Source organism: Falco biarmicus, chromosome Z (genome assembly GCF_023638135.1).
Source record: "Falco biarmicus isolate bFalBia1 chromosome Z, bFalBia1.pri, whole genome shotgun sequence".
Taxonomy (NCBI): domain Eukaryota; kingdom Metazoa; phylum Chordata; class Aves; order Falconiformes; family Falconidae; genus Falco; species Falco biarmicus.
This window is the reverse complement of record NC_079311.1, coordinates 60,771,902-60,788,620: the sequence shown is the minus strand read 5'-3', so window position 1 is coordinate 60,788,620 and position 16,719 is coordinate 60,771,902. Positions and strand designations below refer to the sequence as shown.

The following is a 16,719-nucleotide window of genomic DNA, read 5'->3' as shown; positions in this document are numbered from 1 at the left end:
TGATGGAAGAATTCGCTGAACCTAAGATGAGGTAGGTGCTCAGCAAGGTAGTAGGTGGTGCTCAAGCTCGGGCTGCTGTGTTAACTAGAAGCAGCAACACACGCTGTTTGCATGGCACCATTGAACGACTGAGCCAAAAATAGCAGGATCTAGCAAGCTGACAGGGCTGGCTATTTCTTTGCCATACTGCTAGCATGGACGTGCTGGAACCAGCATTTTGGGGGCAGTTTTGGAACGGCTGCTGGTTTTCCTTCCCCGTTAGTCGGTAACGCAGTCGAGTGTGAAGCGCTCGCAAAGCAGGGGCGTGGGGGAGCCTTTGGGACGGGGTACAACTGCCGCGGGAGCGGGGCGCCCTGCCGCTCCCGCCCGCAGGGCAGAGGCCGAGAGTTGCCGCAGCCGCAGTCGGGAGCGGGCCCCGCGCCGTCTCCACGCGCGGCTCCCGGGGGCGCTCGCGCAGGGCCTCCCGCCCAGCTGCGGGGCTCACCGCTCGGGGCGCGGGGCGCGGCGGCGGGCGCGCGCGGCGTTGCCGCGGAGACGGCGCGGCAGGGGGCGGGGGCGGGAGGAGGCGGGCCGGCCGCGCCAGCGCCCCGAGGAGGCGCGCGGGGCTGCCGTCGTCGTCGCGGCGGGCCCGGAGCCAGCTCGCCCGCCCGCCCTCCGGTTCTCCCCCCGCCGCCATTCCCTATTATAGAAGAGCTTCCGGCGGCGTGGACCACTCTGACATCATCCTCCGCACCCCGGTGACGTCAGCGCCGGGAGCGGTGCGTGACGTCGGTGCGTAGGGGAGCGCGGTGACGTGTGCTATTTAAAGCTCCCCGAGCGGAGGATGGAGGCAGAGCGGGCAGGTGCTGCCGCGAGCAGCAGCGGGCTAGGCGGCGTGCGCGGGGGACTATAGGGCAGGACTGTAGCGCGGCTCGGCTCGGCTCGGCTCGGCTCCTGCCCTCCCTTCCCTTCCCACGGGAGGAGCGGAACAGAGGCTCGGGCTGCGTGCGGCGGCTGCGCCTGCCCACCGCGAGGGGACGGGCGGGCGGTGGCGGAGGTGTGAGGCGGAGGCGGGGGATGCGAGCGGCCAGAGGCAGCGGCTCGGGGGCGCCGGAGCTGCAGCGAAGCGCCTGAGGCGGCAGTCGCGCCCCCCCGCCCTCCCTCCTTCCCTCCTTCCCTCCTTCCATCCCACCGGCGGGGCTTGAGCCCGCGGCCCCGCCGCAGAGGAGCGCGGGCTCGGCGGCGGCAGCCCCTCCCGCCGCCCGCTGGCAGCGACCGACCCGCCGCGCCCCAGGATGATGCCCGCCCGTTCGCCGCAGAAGAAGGCGTGACGGCGAGGAGCGGACCCGCCGCCGCGGGAAGGAGGAGCGGCGCCCCGTATCTCCGCAGCCGGGAGTGGGCGGGCGGGCGGATCGGGGGAGCGCGGCGCCCCGCTGCCCGCGGGCGACGCGCGGCCGCAGCCCGCCGCTAGCCGCTTCACGCCGGGAGCCCGATGCCAGCGCCGGTGCCACGGCTGTCTCTGCCTCCTCGGGAGAATGCGTCGGTGCCCGCCACACTGCCGGCGAGGGTGCTAGGGGGAGCGGCAGCGTGGAGCCCTGCGCGCACCGCCTGCCCCATCCCGCTGCGCCTCTGAGGCACACGGAGCCCTCGGCGGCCGCTCACGTCCCGGCGAGAAGCGCCGCAGCCGCCGCCAGCCCGTCGCGGAGAAGGCCACCGCCTCCTCGTCCGCCCGCAGGAGGGGACCCGACTGCCCCCGGAGTCGCCGCCGCCACCGCCCGCCCGGGGGCCGGAGCCGCTGCCTGCGGGCGCCTGGCGCAGCCGGCGGCCATGGGAGCCCGGCCCGCGGGGGGCGCTCCCTAGGGCGCGGGCGGCCCCGCTCGTCCCGGCAGCCGCCAGCCGGCGGCGCGGCGCCCCGGGCCTGCGCGGCGCGGCGAGCCCAGCGCAGCGGCCCGCGGCCACGGGGCTGCGGAGCTGCCGGCGCGGCGAGGAGCGCCCCGGGGACGCGGCCCGCGCGGCACCAGCGGTGCCCGGCGCCCGGCCGCCATGGGGTAAGGATGTCGCGGGGGCCGCCGGGCGGCCGGGGCGGGGGGGAGGCGGCTGCCCACGCGAGCTGTGGCGGCTCGGGCGGGCGCTGCTGGGTGCACACGGAGGCGAGTGGTGCCGCTGGCGCGGTGCGTAGGGAGCAGGGATCCTGCTGCCACCGATGCTGTGCATCAGCCCGAGGAAGGAAAAGCGGTGCGCTCCGTGAGTGGCGCGCCACGATCTGCAGAGGCTTGCCTCCGCCGTAGCCACATCGGATCGCTGGAAGAGCCGTCTCGGCTTCCAGATCCCCAGCGTGAGGCCCTTCCCGGCGTCGTTAAGGGATGGGTCGGTCCTGAGAGCGATTGCTTTGAGCGCAGTGTGACAAGGTGAAACTCTGGAGCAGCGAAGGCTCGTTTTGACTCCTCCGGGGTCTTCAGAGGATGTAATATGTGTGGATTTCCCGATAAAGTGAAGAAGGCTGCAAGGAAATCTGCTTTACAGCAGGTGTACTAGCAGACTGGCACATCCACTTGAGGTTTTAAGGAAATGAGGAGGAATAGCATCTTTACAGTGAATCCAAGCCCATCTAAATTAGTAGACCTAGATCCTTGTGAAGACTTTCTGCAGGTCTATGCTTAGTAATATGCACAGCGAGATGAAAAAATAATCCCTGCTGCTGGGCTTGTCTGTTAGTGGAATGGAAGCATGAGCTTTTCATGCTCAGAAGCAACAGAAACCTGGTATGATCTGGCTAACTGCAAGGTGGGGGCAGACTTTTAGCGCATTAGCAAGATGCTGGTTTTCTGAGACTTTATGACATAGTTCAGAGTATAAAAGTTACAAGTCATGACCTTTGTGTTTTGGTCATTCAGGAGTTCAAATGTGAAATTGGTATATTAATACGGAAGGTAACAGTGTGTCTCCTCAGGCCATTAAGGACCCTGAATTCTCCAATTTAATAACTTCCTTGCATGTGGGGTGATAACAGCAGCACCCTTGGCTCTGTCCTAGTCACTGGGGTTCACAGTACAAGATGTAGGAAGGGTTGACTTCTTAGGTTAGGTTTTTTTTCCTGTTTGTCTTCCCGTCCATTTAAAGGGGAAAAAAAATCCCAAGCAGAATAAACCCAAGCTTGCAGCTATCTACATATTCCAGAAAGTGATAATGCGTTTCAAAAACCTGCCAAAAGGCTAAATGATACTATGGGTTTGGGATATATTCTTAAAACTGCTAAGCAGCTGTGGAATTACGTGGCTTTTTAAATGCTAATAATGGAAAACCTCTCCTTTATTTAAAATCAGTATTGCATTTGTAGCTGTGTCAGTTGAGTGTATCATATTACAAATACAGAGAACTGTTGAAGAGGAGTAAACATTCTTTCTCCAGAATTAACTTGGGCATTTCTGAAAACAAAAACTTAACTTAACAAAACCCCCAACCAACAAACCCAAAACTCTCCCATTTCATCGACTCCAGTATTACTGGTGTTTTAATGTCATAGCTTCTTAGGAAACGTATCTCTAGAGGGAGTTGAAATAATCCTAAATACTGAAGTTGTTCGTGTGATGACTTCAGTTCTTGGCACATTGGGGTCAAGAAGACACAACTGGCTGGCAAACATTTTGACGACTCACAGTACACATTAGGGTATTGCAATAGAGTTCCTCTGCAGACCATCTTCTAACAAGCTGGACAAAACCAGAAATGCATGGTACAAATGTATGGACAAAACCCTTATGTGTTGGTGATAAGCTCCCTGCACTCTAAATGTGAGTGAGCTCATCCAAGCCAGGGCCAGCACCAATTCTGTGCATCTGTGGTTAAGTATCAGACATTTGCTAGTGTTCTGAGCAGAGGTCTTGATTTTGTATTAACACCTAAATGCAGTTGCCCATGGATTTCAGAATACTTTTAGACCAAGATGTACTGGACTCTAAATGCTGCAGTTGTAAAATAGTTTTCTGATACTCTACTAAGGTCTTAAAATTGAGTGCAGTAGAAGCAAGCTGATAATCCATATATCTGGCCACACAAGCATCTGTGTACTATATTCAGTGTTTAATGGGTGCTGCTGTTCTCCGTAAGCTTGAACAGTGAACTTGTAGTACCTGATGAGTGGAGAGTTATCTATTCCAATGGTCAGAGCACAGAAAACTTGAGATAAGGGAGAGGAATTGTTTTGCCAAACAAGCAGTGGCTTTTTTAGTCTCATTTCTTATAATGAAGAATTCACTGTTCTGCCAGTGTAGTTCAGCCTGCTCAGGTGCAGTGAGTACCGTCAGGCAAGCCGAGTAGTTATATGTTGTGTATGTGGTGGATACCAAGCGGTGGGTGAGTGGTCTCTGGGCCAGTGGTGCTGCTCTTAAATAGTTGTTTTGAGAAACTTGATATTAGAGTGTGGTCTATACGGTGCAGTAGTTCAGGAGACACTCTTCTTTGTGCTGTATTTCATATGACTGTGGGCATCTCTCATCTCACAGGAAAAAGTAAATGAGTAAGTTGTGGGGATTGTATAGGCCAGGCACATAGGATGTCCAGTCTCGCTTCTCTACCTGCCAGTGTCTCTCCTTGCCTAGTTCCTCATCCATGTAGCATGAAGACAAGTTCCTACGAAGAGTCACTGTTGAGTGGTACAACTGTTTTATTTGTGTAAGCCCTTCTGTTGGATTGACCACACAGAATAGTGTTTTTTAATAGGAAAACATGGACTTTTGCATAAATAAGATGGATGACCTCAGTATGTTCTGTCCTAGTTCATATCTTCTCTCTTGTGCTCCCAGTATTGAGAATTGCAGAATTTGTCAGCATTGTGCAATCAGTCTTCTTTGAGCAGAGGTTTGATTACATTAAAAATCTTCAAGAAATAGATCTTAAGTTAACATACTCAGGGTATATGTTGGCAGCTAGGATTATTATACTGACCAGGTAAAGCTGCAAACCATCACTTTACATTACTGGTCATTGGTGTTGCTTTTACTTTCAGCTGCTGGCAGGGGAGTAAGAGGTTTGTGTTCGTAGACTGTGATGCAGTTGTTGCTTAGGCTGAAATGAATACACTTCATGCTAGATACAGTATGGAAGGTGCACAGCCACGAATTCTGGTACAGGTCAGAAGTGGCTGTCCTGTTAATCTTTTGGATTAATTCCTGATTTATTAATGGCTATTCTCTTCAGAAGTACTTTCCTTTATGACCTTCTGTGCTGTGGACAAGTATCCAAATTCATCTTAGTAGCTTTCCTTTCACTTTTACTGGATGATAATAAATTACAAAGTTAAAGCTTCTATAAGATGTGCTTGTCCATCATGTCGTGTTAGTCAAGGTGTCTATGAAGACTTCAGCTTCTCTTCAGTTTTGTTGGACTATATTTGGTATGTTATCTTCATAAAGGTGGTTATGATACGTGTCAGTTTGAGATGGCAGAATTAGAATACTAGGGTTCTTAAATTGGCTGGAGAATATTATGGAAGATGAGTATTTTAGGATGTACTTAGTAGCATTATATTGCCTAGAAATACGTATTTTATTTTAGTTTTTGGCAGTTGGGAAAATGTCTTGCTGGGTGATGCACTCCTAGCTCTTAGTCTTTTTGAAGGATGGAGAGTTAGTCAAATGCATTTCTTTAAAGCATTCAGGATGCAGAGTCCCATTTTGAAGAGATGATACCATAGCTGTGGGGGAATTAACAGATCATGCTATTTCTAAACTGTAGGATGTAATATTTTTTACAAAGCCTTTTTGAAACTTTACAGTCTAGAAATATGTGAAAGTCTATACTGTTTGAACATACAGGACCACAATTCTTGAGGAAGTTGGTTTTGGTTTGCTGCCTGTTGACTTGCTTTTTTAGGTGTTTCCAAACCATGGTCTTTTCTTAAGCTTTTCAGTTTCCTAGCTGGTTAACAAGACATGAGCATTATAAAGCTGTTAGGAATCAGAAGTGTTGTTGACCACTGAATTTGACTTGGGTTCTTTAACCTGTCTTTTTTCCCTCCCATAAGGCTTAATGATAGCTTTCCCAAAAACTTTGTCTTAGCCGTGCATCTCTGACACAGAAATGTTGCAGGTAATAGAGCAGAAGGTGTAGCTTCGTGGCAATAGTTCAGTGTTACTGCAATTCCTGGCCATCTTGCTATCTCATGGGTAAAATGAGATGCTTATTGTGTGAAAGCAATGGCAGCAAAGTAGTTTGTGCTGTCTTCTGCAGCAGCATGGAGAGCATAACAAGACCAGGTCAACATCACTTACTATAGGCAACACCCACAAAACTTCATTATCTGAAAAAAATTTAGTTAGGTATAAATACCTGGACAGATGGACTGTATGTAAATCAGCTTGAAATGGTTAATGAACTACTTTGTCAGGCAGCAATGTGTGGAGACCTCTACCATGCTTAAATTATCTTCTGTCACAGTAGTTTTATGACTGTGAAATAAGCATGAGAAATCTAAACCAGCTCCTCTGGCCTGGCAACACATAAATGAGTGTCCTGAACACCATGGGGGATATTTCTGTGCTGATCTAGTGAAGATACTTGTAGTACCTTAAGGCTGCAATTGATCTGTTTCAGTATTACCATGTGTTATAAAGATTATATATAGACCAGCTCTCTGAGTGAAATCCTAGTTCTGCTGAAAATAAACATTTAAGTCCTTCACATTCATCATGTTGAGAATGTTTTTATTCTTAATGTCTGAAGGCAAACATCAGGTGAATGCTTTGTGATTTCTCTCATCCAACCAGTGCTTGCCTACCATGATGCCTGTTGTCTTTACAGGGCTCGTAACCAGATGTCGAGCTAATACTTGATGAAATAAGCAGTCTTGAAACCATAGAGTTTGCAGTAGCTTGAAATACTGTAAGAGGCCAGCACTTCTAACAGGAGGAGGCAATACCTAACTGGAATTAGAGTGTTTCTGCCTGCTAGTTAGTAAAATAAGTAGTATTCAGGTATCACTTTTATGGGAATTTTGTTGGAAAACTTTTATTCTTGATGATTGTTTCTTAAGACTGTAATTTAGTTTAGAGCTCTTAGCTGATCACTCTTTAAATCACAGCTTTCCAAATCTATGTCTATGTGTTAGTGTACTATAAAGAGAAGAGCATTATTTCATGATGTAACACTAATTTACTAGTAGTTTCTCATCAGTATAGGTGCCTGGGACATACTCTGAGCTGAGCCTATGGTTTTCCAGTGTATTCCATATCAGTGATCATCTAAACAATGCAAACACTTCATACAGATTAGAAACTTAGTTCTTCTACTATTTTAGTTATCTTTAATTTTAAAGCTGTTGAGGCCTAGAGTAATTACCAAGAGCTGATGTCTCTTCTAGTCCAGAAGTTTCAGGTTAAGAGGTGCTTAGCAAGGGAGTCAATGTGGTGTAGAGATACCCAATGAGGATGAGACCAGATCTGCAATGGAACTCACATAAGTAAATGTGTATATATATGCACACAGAAATAAAGTGTACTTGTGTTTTAAGAATGCACCCTTTGTATCTGAGACAGTTCTGCACTTGAGAAAAACCTCAGGTTTCCCCATGTGTGTGGTTATAGTCACAGGAAACTAGAAGAATGGACAAAAGGACAAATTATTCTGTATTAATTTAAAGTGAAAACAAGAATCTGAGGACTCTGTCTACTCTCTCTCTCTCTCTTCCCCCCCTCCCCCCCCCCCTTTTTTTTTTAAATATACCGTGTTAGGTTGAAACAGGTATTTAAAAGTCCTACTTGGGTAAAAGCCTTCTGTAAAAGAATTTGCAAGAGCATGCTTTCTAGTTGAGGGTTTCATGCTGTTCCCCCTGCAAGGCTTTTTCAGATATATTCATTCTTAAAGGTAAGGTACAATACATGTGGAAGCATTGCACTATGGAAAACCCACTTTAAAAATCTAATTTTGATAATGTATTTCCTTTCCCCATTCTGTTGTGGGTGTTTTGGTTTTTATTTTTTCCAAGGCTGGGCCATGTGAGATCCACCAAAATTAGTATTGCGTTCAGGACAGAGAGGTTGGAGAGGGTGCTAGAGGGAGCTGTGATTTTATTCCACCAGGGCTTTGCATCATGTGGTGTTGGGCTCTGTTGTATCTACACAGAGCCCTGGTAGTGGTATTAATGTCGCCTGCTCCATTCTGCAAAGTAATGGAACTGTGTATGAATACTGTATTGATTTTCTGGAACGGCATGACAGATACGCTTCTGGCAACACACTGCATTCTGACATGTTTCTCTGGTGGCAAGTAGTGGTGAATGCTTGTCATCATTAGAAAAATTAGTCTAGGGAAACACTGTTTAAACATGCAGAAGATGATGCTGGATTGCCAGATGCAAGCATATATTGACATTTCCAGTATCTAGGCATGATTATTTCTTTTTTTAGCTACAGATATTAAGTTAGCTAACTTAAGCAATTTGCATCACTCATTTTGACTAATGGCTTTTACCTAAATAAAGAGAGAAGAGCTCGAAATACATAGTTCCTCCCAGTTGGGTTGTTTTGTTTTTTTTCCTCCATATACATGCAAATGGTTCACAGGCACTGTTTCATTGACCTTTGTGGCTGCATTCCTTTCAATATCTTGATCATTAAGATTTTACTAAGCTTGCCACCAAAAAGTGGGAACAACAGAAATTTGGGGGTGATTTTTCCTGTTGTCTACTGCAGCACAAACATTTCTGCAGTGAGCCACGTCAGTATTGTAACCTAGCTGACTGTGTGGCTGTACAAATACAAATGTTGGCACAAGGGAAGTGTCATTACAGGTGGAATAAACCTACCTTTTGCAATGTCTGTTTATTCTGGCAAGAAGTGTTCAAAAAGGTCCAGACTCAGAGCTGTCCCTGTCTGAGTTTTTTGAAGCTCTGAGTCTGGAAAGGTTTTTTTGATACTGTCTACTAGGTTGAGTCTCAGCTTGTTGACAGGTGGCGTTTTTTCCCCATATCATAGTGTCTTAGTAAAAAACATAACAGGTAATATTGCCGAGGTTTAGAATTTGGATTTTAAAAATGCTTTAAAATTACTTACTTTGTAAATAGTGTGTTATAGTCTTGAATCCATAGTTAATCTTGAAGCTATTCTTGTAACAGGGCATATAATGAGATCTTCCTTGAGTTTTAAAAACTGAAGAATGAGTTTTAAATGGTCAACACTTTACAGGGAAGTGTTGGTGAAATAAATCATCTTTGACATGTATTCTCACAATTCCTGCTTCTTGTGCCTGTTCATTTTCAACAGTCTGCTAGCCCTGGCTTGTCTGTACAAAAATCTAGAAAAATATATTGTGTGATACTGCAGAAACCAGTGTTTTCTCCAACTCATGACTTGCTGTGGAGTGTGCAGCCATGTCAGGGCTTCTTAAGGTATGGAATATTTTCCATGCCAACAAAAATAAGCACAGGGAATAATACATGCTGTGTAACTCTGTTGTCAAATCATTGCGTGCAGTAACTGAGGTTCTGAGTATCTATTTGGCCAATTTGAAGCTGGAACACCTGTGCTTTTGCATCAGCTGTATTTTTCAGTGACCTGTGTGTGACTACAAGAGTTAATCTGCAATTAGACAGGAGCAATTTATCTTGGATTAATTTAGTTTCAACTTCTGGATACTGATTTCCAAGTGGTTTTTCAACATCTGAGTATATGTCCCTCTCATGGAAGTATTCTTGGTTTTTTACAAAACAGGAGGATTTCCTGCATCTGCTTCAGCAAGCCTACTTCAGCAAGCCAAGTCCAGAGCTCTGCATCTAGACATATGTAGGAACTTGGTTCTTGTGGCAGTGCTAGTGAATAGGTGGTGTCCTGCTGATTTGAGCCCTAGATAGGCTTGGTTTTTCAGAAGTACTGCACAGCTGCCATGTCTGGCTATGCACAATAGTAAAACTCCCAGGATCTTTGGGAAGCTTTTTGGAAAAAGACAGAGGCACTAAAGCACATCATTCAGTAATGATCCATTTTGATTGGATTTCTGTGTAATGTTAGCCCTAAACTCTGGATTCCCTAAGTTACCTCACATCAGAATGCAAGTGCTGCCTGTGCCTCTTGTAACAGATCTTAATAGACTGCTCAAGATTTGTGATAATTTTTACTGATTATTGTGTATTTGGTGACCTTAAATGTGACATACATCTTTTAAAACAATCCTCCCTTTTTGTCCACATTAATTATGAATTTTTAAAATCAGTTTACTGGGATGGATTGAAGGGCATTATAGAGGCCTTTTCTATAACATCTGTGACTTTTATTGTTAGCAGGATTTGAGGATTAATATTATTCTGGAGTGAAGTTCTTACACAAAGGAAAACAGTCTGCTACTTCCCCAACTGTTCTTACAAAGAACAATTTTACTTCGCATGAAAATACGTTTAAAGAGTCCTTCTCTTCTGCTCCTTAGTAACAACCCTAAATCCTAGATTTAAAGAATACTGCTGCTCTTGAGTGCTCAGAGATAGAACAGTAATCCTCAAATCACTTGGACTAACTCAGCCTTTACAGATGGGGCTCAAGTCTAGATCCTGTAAAGGTTGCCTTGTGTTCCACCTTCTTGCTTGTCTTACTGTCTTGCTGCTTCTGCCACTGGCTATTGTTTTTGTAAAATCCAAGACTGCTAATTCAGAGGACTTTGTTGCCATTTAGAGCAACATGTATAGGATGTTGCATGTGTTTCTGGAATCGTATGGAAAAGAATAGTTCAACACCCTGGAGGGAAAATGCTGTCAAGGAAGAATATTAACTGTCAACACCATGTTCAAGTTCAAAGTGGTTTTACTAAGTCCAACCATACAAACAGGTCTACAGCCTTGGAAAATGCTGTTTATGTAGTGGGAATCTGGAACAGAGGTTTGGTTTAATGCCTTGTGTGGCTCTGGAAAAATCCTAATGAGTCTATTTAGACCCTAAAAATTGCTAGCTTGGTGATCCTGCAACTTGCATATGACAGTACTTTTCTGAAGTACCTCAGAAAGAATATGGGTGGAATTTACCCAGTCGTTAAGACAGAGACTTTTGCCTTCATCTTGGATGAGTCCTGCTAGCTTCCTCATTGTAGAGGAGAAGTACTGGGAGGGGTATAGTGATTATTTCAGAGTGTGGTAAGGTTATTGATTTTTGGGAAATCAGATCATTGAATGCTACCTCATGAATCCCAGTTTTGCAGGAAAGTATATGACTGTGTGTTGCTATTAAGAACTGGATGATAACACACAGTTTATGATTAGCATTGCTGGTTGTGATCACGAAGTGGAATTTCATCTTTCACGTTTAAAAAATATGGCTAGTATTCTTCTATGAGAAGCTTGTATTGAAGAGGAAATATCCCTAGCCAGAGTGGCACAATAGCAGTTAACCGTCCTCATTGAAACTTTGCAGTCATGGTGACCTGCTTGTGTCAGTTGACACCTTAGTGATGGCCATTAGAAAAAATGTAAGGATTTTGATTTCAGAATCCATTTAGCTTATAAACTGATATGCTTGTATGCTAGAGGTTTAGGAAATTGGTGGTCAGGATCAGACTTCACAGAGCCGATTAAGTAATGATTAAAACTGATGCTTTAAACTTTTTACTGGCATATACAAAATATCACTTTAAATCATCTTGTCTTACGTGCATGAGGTTCATCTTCCTGAAGAACCATTCCTCTTCATTTCTTCGTAAATACTGAGATTATTTTGCAGTTCAGTATAGTATTACTACTTCCTACTCATGGCATTCCATTCACTAGGTTAAGCATTTGTATATCATAGTATGTATTCTCTTTCTAAACACAAAACCTGTTAAGTCAGCGGGAAATGGCAGGTTCTGCTACATGGACATGTATTTGATGCTTCAGTTAAGCCTCTTTTGGAGGCAAGCATTGAGCACCTAAGTGCTCCGGTTTGGGAAGACTATACCACGTCTAGCTTACAGGAGTAATGTGTTTTTCAGTATAGCTTTCTTTAAGACTGACTTCGCAATGAAAGCATTCTAAGTAGCTAATAAGCTTGGTTGTTTCTGGCTGCTGTTTATTTCATGGATACAGAAGCACTTGTGTTTGACTTCTTACATTTTAATATCTACTGTGATATTTATGCAAAGGAGTGGGTGAGGGAGGCTTTTCTATTTTTTGGCTCATACATAGGTTTTGAATGCATCGAACCCTACTAGTTCATTCAGGTACCACGTAAAGAGGTTGGTTCCTGTTCATAAAAAAAGGTGATACTGAAATAACTAACTAGCTTTTAACAAGCACTAGGCTCTGATCTTTGATTAGACATTCCTAACTGTAGTAGCATGTATTTATTGCTTGAATATATTTATTCAACTATTAAGTTGATTTTTTTTTTTTGTACTGAGTCTCATGTAGGTAATTCCAGTTCCATGTGAAATAGGTAAGAAAATTCCAGTTTTACCTGTCACACAGGCATTTGAGCCAACACTTCTGCACAAACAGTATGCTGTGTGTTTTGGTGCTCAGTTTGTCAAAACGCTGAGCAGTTTCCTGAGATCTGATCTTTTTCCTGTAATTACACTTCCAAGTAAAATAACTTCTGTCTGTGTGAAGCCTGATACCTCACCTGCTATCTTGGGGTTAGAACTGCAATCACTGTAGGTTCCTTTCTGAAATATAACCTGTATTTTGAGGTATGATTTGCAAAGTGGTTGAGAATCTAGTTTCAGAACAACTTAACACATAATATGTTGTCTTTACGAGCCTCCACCAGTGCAATCAAAGCAACTGCATGAGCTGTCAGTGAAGAAATGTTTCTTTACATTATTTGGATAGCAATACCCAAGGGTAGTGTTGGTGTAGCCATTGTGTTTTCAGGATGGTTGTCTTCCCTATGAGCTGCTCATCAGTGAGATGGCCTAGTCCAGGTGTGGCCATTCCTCTCCAGCTGTTGGGACCCATCCCTACATCACAGCACTTGGCACAGCCCCTTGGCTGACATTTACTGTACAGACCTCTGTACCTATTCCCATGTCAGCCTCTGCAGTGGGCTGTGCAGGGCACAGTGTGCTCCATGCGCAGTGTGTGGTCATACTGGTATATTTAAGAATGGATTGGGCCCTGTGTCCTGGTTTCAGCTGGGGTAAGGTTAATTTTCTTCTTAGTAGCAGATGCAGTGCTGTGTTTTGGATTTGGTTTGAGAATAATGTTGGTAACATACTGATGTTTTTAGTGGTTGCTAGGTAATACGCTAAGTCAAGGACTTCTCAGTTTCTCATGCCCTGCCAGCGAGAAGGTTGGAGGGGCACAGGGAATTGGGAGGGGACACGGCCACCAGACCTGAACTAGCCAGAGGGATATTCCATACAATAGAATGTCATGCTGAGTGTATAAACTGTGGAGAGTTGGCCAGGGCTGGCTGATCAGTGGGTGGTAAGCAATTCTACTGTGCATCACTTGTTTTTTTCCCCCCTTACGTTTGGATTTTATTCCTCTCCCCTTCTCTCTCCTTTTCATTACAATTGTTGTTGTTTTATTTCAATTATTAAATTGTTTATATCTCAGCCCTCAAGTTTTACCTTTTTCCCGATTCTCCTCCCCATCTGGGTGGAGGGAGTGAGCAAGCAGCTGTGTGGTACTTGGTTGCTGTCTGGGGTTAAACCGGAACACCCTGTATGCTTGTTGTGAATCTCATCACTACCATGGGAAATTGCCTGACAGTGCGAGGGACACCACTGGAGGGAAACTGGATTTGGAGTCATCCTAGGAATGACTTCAGTGATCTGATGAGCAAACTGCTCTGGAGGTCTGTCAGGAGCTGTATTTGGGTGTCCTGCCTTAGGAGGAGTCTCAGAATGTGTTTGGCATATGTGTGATGCAAACAATTGGGGAAACTGAGATCTGTCACTTACAGTTACAGCTCAATATAGATGCAACCACTGCTTCCAAATTTCATAGTGTTTAGTAGGCTGTAAGTTATCAGAAGTGAGGAGCTTGCTGGCATGGCAATGGCATACTCAAAGTGAATTAACAAGGCTTTATAGTTCTTGCAGTGCTCAGTGGGATGGTTCAAATTGATTTGTTACTTATGAATATAAAATGAATCTGTTTACTTTTCCAGGAGTCTAACTCAGTTCCTTGACACAGATGAAATAATCCAGTTCTCATCTTGTGATGTGGACCAGTGATTCTTTTTGAAACTTGGCATACAGCTGTAGCAGTCTAGATAGGATTGCAAAGTGTTCAAAGATCAGTTGATGGTGATAGTGATGAAATGCATGTCTATTCAACCTGGTTCATTCTGCTTGCTCCGTATGTAAATTCTCATACTTCCACTGGTGCTGGTGGAAGCGTGACTTCAGCTTTGAGGTGTCTGTTGTCAATGTGCAGGTTGTGCTGGTGATTTATTTTGGGATGTTTATTTCTGAGAGTTAAGTGTAAAAGCTCTCATAAGTGACTGTTAACTGACAGCTTCTTAATGTTTGTGGGTTTTAAGCTGGAAATGAAAGGAATGGCAAATGCCAGGCCTGCTAAAATAAAAAGCATTTTCACATGTAGAAGGCACATCAAAATGAGTAACTTGGAGATGTAGAAAAAGGTGAAGTGGACTTGTCTGATGGGGTTGACAAGGTAAGGAGGTATCATCATTTCAAGGAAGCAAAATGGAAGTTTAAAGCCAATAAGGTGGATAATGAAAGGAAACTGGTAAGAAGCATTACAAGGAAGGGTTGCTAAAGATGGTGGTGCCAAGTGAGAAAACCTTATTTTGCTAAAGAAATATGTTCAAGATGAATTCCAAGTGACTGATAATAAACAATTAAGATGCATATTCCTTGGGTTTTCTGTTGTGAACAAGCTGCCGTGATATCTAGTTTTTAGAATAGCAGAATTATGGCCAGTATTAGTTGAGTGTTGTCTCTCAAAATCAAAGAAGATTGCAAAAACAGAAGTTAAATTTAATATAATCTAAAAATACTGATTTTTTAAATACTATCACTGTTTACCATATAATTGCTGATTATCTCAGTGAAGACATACAATTAATTGATTCTATGATTTTTGTCTTCCTTCTATTCCTTCTCAGGTTCCAAAATTTTCACCTGTCTCTGTTGCCAAATGCTTTGTCTGTGTTGCCTCATACCTGTGAAATACAGCCATCAGAACAGAAATTCTTGTCATAGGCAATGATGAGACTTGATGGGGTACACAAAATCACACTGAATGTCAAACTAGGAAGTAACTGCATTTACATTGTTTATTGAACGCTGCCATGTTCTATGGAACTAAAGCTAATGTAGGATTGCCACTCTGTTACTTCAGTGCTCTGCATGACTGCGTGTCCTAGTACCAGCCCTCTGTTCTTAATTTCTTCTTGCTGCACTAGCTGTGCACAGTGACACTTGTCAATGCTGCTGAAGGATTTCATTACAGCAACTAAATTGATCTAACCAAACTTTAGAACAGAGGGTGTTGATTTTTGGACAGTCGCTTGCTTTCATGTTGAGACAAAGCAAGGAGGTTCAATCTGTCAGTTGTTTGAATGTGGTGCTCTGGATGGCAGTTCTGCTGCTGCTGTCTTATGACCCTTACATCCCACCAAAAGTATGATTAACATCAAAGAGTCTTCATGCACTTGCAGGGTGCTGTTGTTCCCCATCTGTGCCTCAACAGCAGCAGCTAAGTGGCCCCATCCGATTTGGCTTAATTCTCACCTTGTTTAGTCAGCATCAATCAGACTAATGAGTTATTTGGGAGTGACATTAATAGCCCATCTCGCAAACTGAAAATCGTTTTGCAAAGGAAATGACAGAACTTAAGATCTCAAAGAGTCCATTAATTAATTTGAGGGTGTCTGTAAAATGTGACAAGGAAAACTTGCTGGATGGGAATAGGCTTGCATTCTGGAGAGTAGATTCAAAGTCATGTCCCATCTGGAGCTGCCTTCCTCCTCCTCCTCCTCCTCTTCCATGCACCTGGAAGGGAGATCACTGCTGGGCCTGCCTGTAGAGCAGAGGATGGAGTCCTGGCTCAACAGCAGTGTCTCTGGATCCCAAAGCAACTTTGTGCTCTTGCCCTCTCAGCTTCTGTATTTGGAGAGCTGTGCTTGTTCTGCTAGTATAGCATGGGGATTTTCTTTCTTTCTTTCTTTCTTTCTTTTTATCTTCTTTTTTTCCCCTTAGGTCTTGTAATGGTCCTGAAGACTACAGATACAGTCCCTGAGGAACATGTCTAGAAATGTCTATTTATTTAAATTCAAGAAAACTGGTGCTGCAGAAGGAAGGAAATTGTAACTTACAGCTGTATGGCTCAGTGTTAAAAGTGCTGTGCTGAGTAACAGTGAAAGTTCAAGCTGAACAGTTAAGCTGCTCTATGTTCTCCCTTAAAATACTTGCGAGAGTTCTGTAAAAGTAATCTGACTGACTCACAGCTCTATTTCATGGGATATTTTAGATGTAGATTGCAAAGAAAGATTGCCTCTGAACAGGTTGTCAAGGAACTAGGGGAATTAGAAAGAATTACTTTGGGGCCTTTCTAAACTTTTTTTCCTAACAGGTATGAATGACATTATTTCTTACTTTGCTACATTGTGCTGTGTAGGGTGCATTCCTCTCTTTTTGTCTTGTGTTGCAAGTGTGGCGAAGTTGCTTTTGCATGCTGTAGAGTGGAGGGAAATGAGGAGTATTTTTACACCATTACCTGCCTGTTTCTTATTCCAGATGCCGCTTAGCTTAGTTTACTGTGTGTAAGGGCTGTTGCAGGAATGTTTTAACATCCAGGTTGCTTTCAGAAACGTC

The 16,719-nt window shown here is 44.7% G+C and overlaps 1 protein-coding gene across 1 annotated transcript in view; it reads left to right on the top strand.

Moving 5' to 3' along the window:
- Nucleotides 1-1,634: 1,634 nt before the first annotated feature.
- HOMER1 (homer scaffold protein 1) overlaps nt 1,635-16,719 on the top strand; it is a 96,174-nt gene continuing 81,089 nt past the window's right edge. Inside the window, exon 1 of the mRNA XM_056325551.1 lies at nt 1,635-2,027. Coding sequence (XP_056181526.1) covers nt 2,023-2,027 — 5 coding nt within the window. The 5' untranslated portion in view covers nt 1,635-2,022. The remainder of the gene's footprint in view (nt 2,028-16,719) is intronic.